The sequence below is a fragment of the Trachurus trachurus genome (assembly GCF_905171665.1).
Source record: "Trachurus trachurus genome assembly, chromosome: 5".
Lineage (NCBI taxonomy): Eukaryota > Metazoa > Chordata > Actinopteri > Carangiformes > Carangidae > Trachurus > Trachurus trachurus.
The window spans coordinates 25,314,224-25,328,563 of NC_139896.1; the positions used below are offsets into that span (position 1 = coordinate 25,314,224).

Below are 14,340 nucleotides of genomic sequence, written 5' to 3' on the forward strand. Positions count from 1 at the left end.
GCCAATTGAATGAAAATAGAAAAGCAGCATTTTCAATAAACGTTAGCCCCCCCCCCAGCAGGGTCACTGATTCGATGCAAACACAGGCGCTCTATCACTCTCAGGCAGTTCCTCAGTGTAAAGTCATTAGAAGCCTCCATTAGTTCACCAGATGTTTTTTGTTTTTGAGGCTGTTTGAAGCTACAGAGGTGTTTCATTGCATTTAGGTCCTCAGACTCGATGTAAACGCTCTTAGTATCTATTATCTATGTTTGTACATCTTATGTAACACGCAGGATTTCTAGCAGACAAACAGTTTTTTTTTTGTTTTCAAAGCCTGTTATTGAATGTGGATTATAATTTATCACTCAGCTGTGAGCTGCCGCAGACACTCGTACAGCGGGCCAACATACAAGGTCTGCCTGATTGTGGTTCTCCATTGTGTTGGGGAGCAGGCGAGGAAAATGACATTTTGTTGTCTGGAGAGGGTTGTTGCCTACTTTGCTGACGTTACTCTCCTGTGGAGTGTTGTGTGGCATAAACACCTTTTTGTTATGACACTGAATCGTATTATTTACACACCTTTTAGCGCAGATTTGTATAATCTGTAATTATTACTTTCAGCCCCGCTGTGCTTTAAAACCTGCCTTCACTGAGTCTACAGTATGAAAACAGGGTTTGAAAAAAAAACAACCTTTGCACACTCTGTGTTTTACAGTTGCAACTTTCAGCTTTTCTGACAAAGTATTCTGCTGAGATGTTATCTGCTTCGGATCCCACAGTCTAACCTTAATGTGCCGTTTGAATTTATGAAGCCATACTTTATTCTTATCTATTTTTGATAAAAATCAACAATCTGGGGAGTTTTTTTTTTTCCTTTTAACTACTTTGATGTGTTTGAAGTGGAAAGTGCAAAAAAGATTTGTCCAAATGAAAGAGGCTGTGAAATGTGTGTGTGTGTGTGTGTGTGTGTGTGTGTGTGTGTGTGTGTGTGTGTGTGTGTGTGTGTGTGTGTGTGTGTGTGTGTGTGTGTGTGTGTGTTCACCTTTCTGACTTCAAAAGCCACAAAACAAAGCCAGTGAAGTTTTAGAAATGCTTCTAATTAGACTGACTCTCCTTGAAAGGACTGACAAAAGTGTTCATCCTGTTGAAGGTGTGAGGTCTGTTGTTGTACACTTAAGTATGTAAATGCACACAGGTTTTCCTTTAATAACTTGCCTGTTACAAACTGACCTCAGTCCACTTTGTGCAGCGGCAGCAGTTTTGGGTCGAACAACAAAGTGCTGATGGCAGAGGAACCTTTCTGCCTGCAACACCTGACTGCTAATGTATATTACACACAAGCCCCTGCAGGGCCTGCCAATGGAAACTCAGTCTTTTTAATTACAGCATTGCTACTGGGGGAAAAGGTGGGAAAAGCAACTGTAGGTAAAGAGTAAAAGGAACTGAATGTGTCATGTGTCTTTTCATTTTAACAGCTTGATTTTTTTATTCCTTTAATTATTCACTGTAACTGTCAGTTAACTTTAGACTCACCTATCTAAATTAATGTGATAATAATACATGAATGCAGAATAATTTTAACACCACAATTTTTTTTAAATGTTTGACACAAGATTGAGATTGATGCATGTTCTATTATTCGCCTTTGACACAACCCGTAGTTTGAATCAGTCACCAGAAATGAATCAGCTGCAGTTGCAGGCTAACCTGTCTCTGCTAACAGTTACCACTCAGATGGCACCGTCATGTTGTTATTTGAGCACATTATTTGATGCCAGATGCAGTGAGGCCTTTGAGGGTTTCTGTCATTTTTGTTTAATGTATGATACTGTCACAGTTGCATGAAGCAGCACCACCATTCACTCCAAAGTATGATTCATTTGTGATTAATGGTCATTAACTTTGGACATTCATGTGACGTATCGCAATTAAATATTTTAATGGATTGACAGTGGAATAAGGAAATACAACCAGGCAGTGACACTGAACCACCTGTCTAACACTGAATAGGTATTCTACTAAATGTAAACTTTGCTTAGATAATACTACCGTGGTTTTATAGGTGAGTTTTAATATTTATAACAACAAACATTGTTAAGACCTTTGACAAGCAGTTGATGAAAAATCCTCTCTGCTACACACTAAAGGGCACAGTCACACTGAGTCACAATCTGGTTTGCATAGCTTAGACGACATCAGAAACTCTACAAGTGTGTGTCATATAGTGGAGAGGAGGGGGTTGGAGGGTGTGTTCAGTGCTGCTCCATCCAGCAACCTGTGGATCTCTGATTAAAGCTCAGTGAGGCTGAAGGTTCAGAGACTCCCCCCTGTGAAGATTAAGTTGTAAAAGTGGGAAAATTGTGGGTTACATTACATGTCAGCTCAGTGGACGACCAACTGTGCACACAAAGACACGCAAATAATGACAAATGCATTGTGACAAAAAGAGAAAAGGATGGTTGTGAATGTCACAATGATATGATATGATATGATATGATATGATATGATATGATATGATATGATATGATATATGTATGGGCGATTTGCTGCTGTTCTCAGCTGGATCAGTGACAACCTCACTAATTACAGTTTGGAGTGTGAGCTCTTGCACTGTTGTTTATCCAAAGGAAATTAGATGATAATTATGTTTGTGAGACCTGTTTGGACTCGCTCTGTCTCCTTTCCTCTCCTCCTCCTCTGCGCAAACCCTACATTATTAACGCTGGAAAGTAAGCCTCTTCAAACAAATCACATACTGTAGTTTCAGAGCCGATGTTATTCATTTGATGTCAGCCACTTGTCAGGATGATGTGATTATAAGTCTGGTTTATGAATTCAGCATCTGCTGTCAGTTCATGCGGCAGAGCTGCTTTTTTTAAATCCTCCATCTTGTGCACTGTCCGTCCTGTTACAATTAATAACACAGTCACTGGTGGAGGAGATGTGCAGTGCAGTGATAACCAGGACGTGCGTTCAAGGTTCCCTCAGAAGCACATCGTTGTTCCTCGATGCAGATACCAGCAGCTCCACTGAAACTGATATTCATGTATTGCAGCCTGTTTATTAAAGAAAAGCGAGGGGCATGTCGCAGCTGCTAGAATAAACTTAGCATTTTTCTCTGCAATGTTTTCAATGGACTGACACGTATTTTGGCATCTCTGTTGTGCTTTGATTATCTGCCAACATGGATATTAGGAATACAGTGTCAAATAAAATGTGTCATATTTAAACGTTTATTAATGGCTGCTGTGATAAGTGTTTCTTATCACATTAGCCATCACCGAATTGCCTCAATGAGCGAAACTCTGACATTGTGCAGGTTTTAAATGCAAAACAGCAGAAAATAAAAAAAAAATCTTATCTTAAAGACAACAGCAGCCTCACGTCTGAATGGTAAAACTGAAAAAAGACAGAAAAAGCTAGCCTCACTACGCACCAGCACCTCTGAAGCTAACTGATTATTAACATCTAGTTTGTTTAATCTGAGCAAAAAGCAGAACAGCTGCTTCAAGTCTTTATGCCATGATATAAACTAAGCTAAAATACTACAGACAGCTGTAGACTGTTAAGACATTCGGGTTGCATCAGTTTCTTCATTTAACTCAAGTTAGGTATATTATCCAAAATGTCAAGCTATTCCTTAACTTGCTGACCATGCAGTGCTTCTTGAGGATGATATCAGCTTGTCTTTTTTCTGGATGTTCTGCATCAATAATTGGTTCTTTGATTGGGTGTCTGAGTTTCTGACTTGTTCTATTTTTCGATGCAACAACAACAAAAATCTCAACATGCTGCTTCACTAGTTTAACAATATATTTAATACCATCCATAAAAAGATTAGTATTTGGTTGACAGAACTAAAGTCATCCAACAAGCAGCTCCAATAAACAACATTGATTTCGTAAGCTCTCAAGTGTGCAGAGCCTGGTGGAGCTTGTAATCCCCATTTTACTGAAATTACTCATGTGAGAAGGTTTCTTATCGCATAGCTACATTTAGTTTTTGATTAGTGAACTATAAACCTTTTTAGGACAAATCCTCATGCTTAATAATGTCTTCACTGACATAAACCACGGGTAATCAGCCCTCTATTCATCCTGTTTGTTAAAGCTGCAGCAGAGAGGCTTCTTCCTGCGTTCCCCATGAACGGTGACAGTTGAGGTCTGTGCTCGCACTTGGTAAAATGGGTCATGGCTGGATATCGACATAATTACCCTTCATTGGCCCAAGCCGTCCTTGAGCGGGAAATGAATATTTCTCTATTATGTACAGGGTCAGCTGATGTGTCCTTCAGATTTAATACATGCCATCACGATGGTGCACGCACACACACATTAAGAACATCCCAAAACCCATCAGGAGAAGAAACTTCCTATACGTCTTCCTCAGTCAGTAATTGCCTTGAAAGTGATTTGGTTCTGTGAGAGGATGTAGTGCAGCTTTCTCTTTCTCTTTTTCCACTGACCCACACCAGGGACAGACAGCACTGCAGTAAAACCAACTAGAACAAATCCACCACACAAAAAAACTGAGCCTGTGAAGAAATAAAATAATAATCCATCCATCCATAGAACAGGCCGATCCCCTGGCTCCCTCCTGATCTCAAAGTTTTCTTTGTTTCTGGACTGGACTCTAAGTAATTATTGTTCTGGAAATCAACAGAGGATTTTGCAGAAAGCAACGTGGGTAACCCTTAAATTAGGAAGAAAAAAAAAGGTTATAATAAAGTACAGTTGGCCGTATGATGGAGAGAGAGGGACTGAAATCCTTTTAATCAATTGAATCAGTTAAATTAGTGGGTTTCTTCCTGCTCTGCTCAAATACTGTTACAGCTTAATGCAGATATGAAGCTGTAAAAGAGAGAAGAAACAAAGATGTTTACAATTAGTAAAATTAAACAAATCTACATCTATTTCAACCCTAAGCACCGTTTTACACTTTCAAACTGATTTGTAAAGTCCTACAAGTAAATGTCTGTGTTGCCTCGATGGCAGTGTGACCATCTGCAGTGTGTTTTCCCTCCAATTGTTCTGTTTTCTTCACAGGCTATAACAAATCTTCTCCACACTGTGCTTCCCACCATGCACGGCTGCTGTGTTGACTTTCACAGTTTCACACAGACACCCGAATGGAGCAGGAGTCATTCAGTTAATGCGTCACATCTGGTGTGTCGGGGGTTATGCCAACAGATGAATGACACTAAGCTTTTTTAGCATTTCACTGTTTATATAGTCTGATCTCTGCCCGACACACAAAATTATACTTGAACTTCTACAATCAAATGATCAATAAATTTGTTTCTTGCTGCTCATGTCTGGGAATGCACAACAAATGATGATCCCTTATCGCTCATGTTGCAAATGTAGTTGATAAATTAACCTTTTCTGGTCCATGAATTCTCCATGTCTTTGAATGTTTATGACTCTAACCTCTCTCCTTGTCCTCGTCCAGGCCCCCCAGCTGGGTACCCTGATGGGCGTCTATCTGCCGTGCATCCAGAACATCTTCGGAGTGATCCTCTTCCTCAGGATGACCTGGTTGGTGGGAATCGGAGGCGTCATTGGGACTTTCATCATCGTCTTCATGTGCTGTTCCACAGTGAGTGTGTTACCTACTTTTACCTCCGCCTGTCTGTTGAAAACACACTGGGGAGGTGCTTTGGCCTGGTTTATTCTGAAAACTGGAGTTCACACGTTTTTATAAGGCACAACAGAGCGTGGGGGCCAGCAATGTTATAGCATCCTGGACAAATGCAGTGGTAATGACCTGCGCAGCACAGTAGTAAAAGATACCAGATGTTCATTGTTATTACCTTTGCTAATCACAGAGGAGATTAAAGAGTCCAAGGAGCTGCATTGGACCATCAGACAATAAACACCATCAGACAATAGGGACTTATCCATGATGAGAATTGTTTTTTGTACAGCATGAATGGAATGATGTTCATTTACCTGTGAAATGTCGAATAAACTGGCTTAAAAACAATTATGATATTCATAAATACCCAGATATATGATCTAAATCATATGCATCGCTAGGGTTCAGGTATACAGCCTTCATCTGTTTCTATCATGAAGATAAGTGATATTTTGGTCATGATTAATTTTCTCCTCTGTAGAAAAAAGAACAAAAGCCCAGCACTGAGCCTTCCCAATTATTTTGTCCAGTCTCTCTCCATCTGAAGCTGAGATGTAACTTCAGCGCAGAGCTCTGGACAGACTCATCTATTGTCTGCCAGAGTCTTTGAATTCAGACTCAAAATGATATTTCAAGTCAGCTCTTAAACAAGGTATCGTTAAAATAAACTACAGCGTCCATCTTAATGAACGACCATGTCAGCCAGTGCAACAGTGATGTGCAATCATGTGATTTAATGTACCACAAAACTTTTTCACTGTCTTAAAACTCAAACCTCACAGCCACTTGCTTGTGCTTTATATTAACATCCATGCTGTAAATGGTGAAAAAGAAAAGAAAAGGAAAAAAAGTTAAGACAAAAAGGACCATAAGGATCACACCTGACTAAACTCTTGCAGCAGGCACCATGTCTGTTAGTGCTGTAACGTGTGCAGCTTTAATTAGACTTTGCTAAGACACTTATTTTCTGTTGCCTGTTATTCTGCACGTAGATTTGTTCATAAGGCTCCTTATCACTGCCTGACAGTGACGGTAAGTGGACCAGCACCTGACTAAAGTGGCAGCCTCTTGCCTTACTCAAAGACATACTCATAGTTAAGAGTTTTAACCTCTGAGATCTAACGTCTATTTTTACTCAACTGTGTTGAACCTGCATTAACACCAGTGTTTTACAGGAGGTTTTCACATTTAATTTTAGTCTTTTAATTAGATAGTATAATGTTGTTGTAACAGTCACGGGACGAAACGGTTCCTCATGAGATTTACACAAAGTTGTGATCTACAGTATAGACACCACACATTCAGCCTGGTGAAAGAACAAAATGGATGCTGCCAGTCTCTGATGTGCCCTGGTTCCCTTTAATGTTCCCATTAATGCTACAGAGCTGTGGCGGTGCGTCAGTGTGACTTTGGTGTGAGGCTGACACCCCGTCGCGGCCCTGAGACTCGAATTACAGCAGACACTGTCCCACAGGATCGACAGCGCTGCTGACAGCGATCTGACTGGCTGTTACAAATTGATTGTGTTTGACTTGTTTGATGCATTTGATTGTCAGGGAACATATACTGTGCCTCTTCCCCGAACGCCTAACATGTTATCTTGTTGAGCAGAGGGTGAGGTGGAAGCATTTTTACCTGAAGTGCTTTTTTTTTGTTGAAAACACGACAACGTCCCGTCAGCCAAAGAGCTTTCAGTCAGGCGTTGAGAATTATTCTCAGTGTACAGTATAATGGAGCCATTATTATTGTGCAGTGCAGTTTAATTCACACTTTGTGGTCTATCAGCTGTCATGGTTGTGTGTCTCCTCTCTGGTTCGCACTGTGCGTTGTTGTTGCAGGACTGTATGTTGGCATGTCTGTGTGTTGTGCAGCCTAGATTCTCCTCGAGCACAGAGTGTATTTATAGAACAACCCCCTCAAATCCCAACCATAGCAAAGTTGCCTGCACAGACACACAGGCAATATGCTTCCCAATCATGTTTCTGTGTGACAGAGCAAAGAGGGCTCTGGAACGACACTCTGAGGGAAAGCAATATGTTTTTTTTTTACTATTTTGTAAGGACTGATATAACATCTCATATGAATACCGATATATTTGTCAACATTCCTGATCTCCAAAATATAGATTCAATGGGGAAATGGCTGGCAACTCTTTGAAAGCCACCTGATTTGATATAATCATATTATTTTCCTAAAATGGAAACTATTGTATTGACGGCTCCGAATATATAGACAGACCAGATCTGTTTAGCTACAGATAAGTCCCTGTTGGAAAAAAAAATGCATTTGAGGATTGAGACAAATCAGTCGATTCTCAAAAAAAAAAACATAGACACAAATGCAGTGAACCTCACAAACCACAAGCAGTTCGTGAATGCAGATTCAGATACCATTTGTGTATAATGTTACAATATACAACATGCATACATTTTTATGAACATTGCATATTAAATATAGTATTTGTAGATTTCCATAATACTAAACTAATACTAAAATAAATGTGTGTGTGCATCAGAGATGTGATCCTTTTTAGATTATTTGTGGATTCTTTTCACATTTATACAGAGTAACAAATATTTTTGTGGAGAGGCCCATTTATATAGTAAATACACTACATTCATGAATCCTTCTGTGTGCATTTAGTCATGTTGAGTGTTTCCATACATGCAAGATTCTTAAAATATTCTGTTCCTTACTGCTTTTCACTCTCACTCTTTCTCACCATTTCTGTCTTTCTCTCCGTCTCTCTCTCTCTCACGCGCGCGCACACACACACACACACACACACACACACACACACACACACACACACACACACACACACACACACACACACACACACACACACACACACACACACACACACACACACACACACATTTCTTATCAGTCACACTGAGCTCATTGCAGGGCCCCGGGGCGATAAGCCTGAGCGTGAACGGTGGGTGAGAAACCCCCACCTCTTTCCTCCTGAGCTCCTTACATAACACATAACCACCCAGCCCTCCAGGGGTTGTCAGCATCACACCGCAGGAGTGTGTGCATGTGTGTGTACATACATGTGTGCAGCAATCCCCCCACCTTAGTGCGATCCACAGGACTTGAAGAGCCGAGGAATTACATGTGCTGTAAAGCTCCATATTATCCAGCATGACCCCATGTTTTATTCACACGATGGGATATCAATGACAGAACACTCTTCATGTAGATGCTCTGTCACAGCAGCACATATCCCAACCTGTCCAACGCACATCCACTCCCTTCATTTCCCGTCACGCAGCGTTTTGACAGAACATTAACGAGCCACTGAGGCCTCACTCATTCTGTGAATCAGGATTATATGAAGAATGTTCCTTCGTGTGGAACAAGCTGACACATTATACCATTAAACGTAGAGTCTGTTTGGTTTGTTTGTTGCAGTTTGTGAACACAGCATTCAATTTGGGCCCCTCGTCTCGGCCTCAACGGCTGGAACCCTTCTCCAGTTTGGCTTCAAAGTTCAAAGTCCCCACCACACGAGTAGAAGCTCATAGGTGACAATTTACCAGGATTTCTTTCGTATAAGTCTTAGTTGTTGTTCTTTTTAAGGAAAATCCTACAGACTCTACCTTTAACCACGACAAACACACACAAGCACCCATTCTAAAAGTCATTATATTTCTGCAAACAGCAGTTCTCGTAGCTGCTCTATTCAAATGTGCTTCGTTATGTGTGTGAGAGTCGTCTTAGCACGGATAATGAATGCAGGCTTGTCACTGAGATGAAATGAGGTTTAATATTCTAGATGGAAAGTCATCTGTTGTTTGGCCTTCCTCATTACTTCCAGGTCTTGAATCCGAATGGTGTGAGAGGAAGGGTGTTCTGCCCTCTGTCGTGACTCATTTAAATGCTAAGGATGCTTCTCTCCCTCCATCTCTTTAATTTTTTACTCTCATCTCTGCCGCTTCCCCAATTTATCCAAACCCTTTTTTCATTTTACTGTCTCATTTCCACCCTCTCCTCTTTTCTTTTGTTTCTCCTCTCCCTGCCTCTCGTTCTCTCTCAATTCATGTCTACCTACCATCCAATTTTCTGTCCTGCTTTACCACCGCTCTCCTCCTGCATCTTATCGTCTTGTTCACAGCCTCAATCCATAATGTTGGTCAGAAAGTAAAAAATCACCTCCAAGTTCACCTGACACATCTGCCCTCCACAGCACGCCGTCCACCGGGGATTTCAAGTGATAAACAGTACACTGAAAATAGATTTGCACTGTTCCATTGAACATGAATTGATGAAGTTGTACTTGACGAAACTACTCTGCATTTGTGTAATGAAGCATGCTAATGAAGCACGCTCTCAAGGCAGCATGAAAGCTCCGTTCCTGTCGAAACCATTTTCGGCTCAACTCCCGAGGTCAACTAAAGGCCAAATCAGAGTTTGTCTGTAGCTTTGGGAGGAAACAGACCTAAAGTGTCCTTTGCAGTCAGTGTCGGGGGGATAGCCTCTATCAGCTAGCAGACTTAAAATTAGCTTCTTCAACAAATACACTCCTCGGGCTCAGCCATAATCGCCGCGGCTTAGCAATGATTCAAGTTTTGCTAGCATTCAGACTCCCTGAGCCCTTTTTGTCTGATATATAAGCCGTCTGCTGTTACACCTCATATGGAGGAGACAGATGGCAGTCGGCATGATCTGAGGTGGGCTGCTGGCATGCTTGGAGGCCAGATAGTGTGTAGGTACATGTAAGTTTGGAGGTACATGCACTGACTCCGAGCTTGACAGAACAAGACAGCGTTAGCAAACCAGAGAACTGTACAAAATGCTTTCACACTAACGCTCTATCCATCATAGTTTTAGGTTACCTGCATTGGCTGAAAGTGGGACGATTAAACGGGCCACAGGCTCTGGGTCAGTGGGAAAAAAAGATGCTGCTTATCCTGCCCACTACAGCAGATCACTGCTGCCTCCAGTGCCAGTCACCACTCATCTGCTACATGAGGTGATCAGGTGAAGTTGTTGGGATTTTTTTTTTGCTGAAAACGGAAAACATATGAGACTCAACAGTAAGAATGTGAGTCTCACGTTTAGTGTTTGGGTACATTTGCAGCAAAAGTCAAAGTGTGACCTTCTGAGATCTGTGCAGGGTCTGCAGGAACGGCCAGCACGATCCACTGAGTCTGTGACAGCAGCTGATGTCGTTTCTTAATGCCCCTGTCCACTGTGGCACCCAGAGGGTCAAGTGGAATAAAAGTAGGACACTGCTAAAAGTAGGTACAGGTAAAAGTGCCACCAAAAACCTCAGTCCTGACAACCTGACAGACAGGCCATTAGAAACTAGCAAGAGGACAGAGGTAACACTTAGGATGGTGGCAGATTTACCACTATGGGCCCTTATTTTGACACAGGTGGAGAATAAAACAGGCTTAATATGTCTAGCTGACCACTGTTGACATTGTTGTTATTTATGGGCTGTTATCATCATTATTAGCTCTGTGAATACTAGGTAAAAATCCCCATGTCCAACTGCTTAGTTTGTGATGAGAAGCCTGTGAAAAAGTCTTAAAATATGCACTAAATTGCTACATAAATGATATTGTACTAAAAGACTGAGGCTAAAGCTAAAGTCAGAGAGAAAAGGTAGTTTTCCCCTCCTGTTGATGATCAATGTGAATAATGACGGTGGAGATTATTAGCCAAAGTATTGTACATGGTGCAATATAAGGAAAAATCAAAGATCTGATCATTTTATTCTAACAGAACCTCATTTAAATGCTAACTTGCTGTTAAAGAATCATGTGCTTGGGCAGAACGTTAGCATAACTACTGAAAAAAAAGGGATTATCTCTGTAAACAAGTTAGCTGGATGGACTAATTTTTGCAGTTCCCATTAGAGCAGGTATGGACACTATTTAATCCATTTACCACTATTTCCCTCATGATTTGCCTTCAAAAAAAGCCAAACAAAAAAAAAATATCTCATACATTTAACAATTCAGAGAACGCTTTGGAATATATGTGTTTTAAAGGAACATCAAGCTTTGGAGGGGAAAAAATCCTTTCTAATAACATTGCAGCTTTGCCCTACCATTACTCAAATGTATTAATCCACACTCATGTATATTCCCTCTAATACATTATTTGATACTCGTCTGTACTGCAGGTGTAGGTCAGATGAGTCCACTGGTGGCTGCTCTGTGCAGTTGCGTGGTGATGCGGTGATTCAGTATGCGACTGACTACCTCTGCGTGGCTGCTGCCCACATCAGATAAAACACTTAAACAATTACTGTCTTATCTGCTGTGGTGGGAGAAGAGCTTGTGGCCTCATTAGGACCAGATTAGAGAGAGGAACAGAGCCCAGTCCCACTCACTGTTGACTCCGGATCGTCAGTCCACCAGGCCCTCAGGTGACACTAACCACATTACAGTCTTCACAGAGACAGATGTAACGATAGTCAGACAGAACCAGCATGTCGTCCTGTGGCAGGGGACGGTTAAAAGTCCCACTGGCTCTCTTCTCTTCTTTGTCTTTACTGGTCTAAGGTACCTGAATAAAAATAATTCTACCCATGTAGAAAATTGTCATATAGATGTTTCGTTATCACAGTGAAGCCTAAGTGTTAATTAGTATATTTGTCAACCACTTTAACTACTCCTCCTCACTCAAAACCAGAGGCTGCTTTAATGATTGACACCACAGTGAAACTGAGCTGTAATAATATAGAATTATGAGTAGACAGATACTGAACATTAATAAAACACAACAAAGATGCTCTTAAACTGTGTATAACCTGTGTATAATATAGTGTCTATCTATTATCATCCATATGATATTGGAATATTGATGTTCTAGGTTTCTCTATGAAGTAGAAGGAAGAGATGTGATATATGTCAATATACAACAACAACAACACAACATTTCAGACATGACTTGTTATTCCAAGAAAATCCAAGAATTTATCTTTATCTTCGACATGCATAAGCTAGAAATCAGTAGATGTATCTCTCAGGCTTTGATTCACATACGATTGGGATAATTTTACCTTTTTTCCCATTAAATGTACAGTTGTTTACTGTTACATGTGTGTAAAAAGGTAGAGAAAAGTGTTATTGGTTAACAGAGGTGCCAGGTTATCTATCTCATTATCAAATTCACTGAGAAAGGAAGGTGCTGCAGTGTGAATTGACAAGCAGCTAACTGTTATTCATAACATGAAACAACAGTCACATAACATCTAAAAAAAAGTAACAACGCTATTATTATTTTTAATTATTTTTTGTCAGGACACAGATTAAAGATCACATAAAACACTCAACTCTTCACTGAGTCCATGTGGCTCAAGAAGCTCCTTCTCTGCGAGGAGAAGGAGCTTCCTGAGGAGGAAGGAGAAATTCCTCCAGTACTCTAGACATTGAGCGATGAGGCAGCGTCGTGATTTGCTTAAACACAGTGGCTACTGCATAGTCCACGTTCAGATACACTGCCATATTCTACAGGTACTGTTATAATGTGACATCTCTTCTCTGGGATCTTTCATAGCCAAGGTTTCTGTGGACCCACAGTAGCTGCCTGTCGAGGTTGACATGTTAATTACTCCGCTTGTCTTCTGTTGCTGCTGCTGTAAATGTGAAATACAGTATGTAACCACACTGAACACATACATCACCGGTTTGAAAGCTTTCAGACATTGACCAGGGTGGACAGCTGTCGGCAATAAAAAGTTGTATTTTTAATATGGAAACAGTGAGTAAAGCAGTAAATGTGATAGGAATTAATGTCAGCAGTGACTGCAACAGTGCAACTGAGAAAAGGAAACAAGTAAAAGCAGTAGAGACTTTTAGAAGAATGCTCTGATTTCTACCAGCCTGCTCTCACGTCTCCTCCTCGTGCTTGTCTTTTTGTCTCCATCGCTCTCTTTCATGTGAGGACAATGTAAAAAGACACTCAGAAATTCAACAATAGCGTTTGAAGGAATGATGAAATTTTAATGCCGTCTTTGTACTGTCACATGCACTATCTCTCCCTCTCTTTCTCACTCACCCTCTCTGGTTCTCACTTTGTCATTTTTTTTATTTTTATGGTCTGTTCTTCCGCTCTCTGCTTCCTGCATCCTGCCTCTCTCCCTCTGCAGGGCAATGACGGCTGGCTGTTTGTGTTGCAGGCAACCAGTGATCTCCACTCTAGCATGCCCTCACATTTCTTCTGGTGTTTTTATTTTATTTTATTTTATTTTATCTCCTGCTCAGATATGGAGTTATATGAGAGTTGTCATTGGTGTTCTGAATGTGGTCTGACAGCTGTTGACAGGCCCTGTAGCATTATTATTTATCTAATCATCAACCAGGCAGCTTTTAGCATTTAGCATTGCTGTAAATCGCCGCTGTCCCCATGTAAACTCTAGTAGAGGGTGTTTTGATGTTACGCACCACGGGCCTGTTGCTGATGTGTGGACATCACTGGAAGGACATTTAAATACGGAGAGATTACTTTTGAAAGTTAACGACTTTGGTGGAAAACATAAAATTCATGAATTCAGAAATTCAAGTGCTGGTCGATGGGTTCATCACTTTTGTCCAGACTCAAACATCAACAACTATTTGCAGTCAACTTTGACACAAACATTCATAAGGCTCGCAGGAAGAATCCTCAAATGATAACTTTGGTGGTTTACTGCCGTCATCCAAATTTTGTCATATAATTTTTGTCATATAGACTTGTTTGGTTTGGTTAGTGGTCAAA

The 14,340-nt window shown here is 40.8% G+C and overlaps 1 protein-coding gene across 1 annotated transcript in view; it reads left to right on the forward strand.

The window, feature by feature from the left end:
• The window catches only part of LOC310986035 (solute carrier family 12 member 5-like), a 167,805-nt gene that overhangs the window by 133,673 nt on the left and 19,792 nt on the right, over positions 1-14,340 (forward strand). Inside the window, exon 4 of the mRNA XM_083971740.1 lies at positions 5,434-5,580. Coding sequence (XP_083827866.1) covers positions 5,434-5,580 — 147 coding nt within the window. The remainder of the gene's footprint in view (positions 1-5,433; positions 5,581-14,340) is intronic.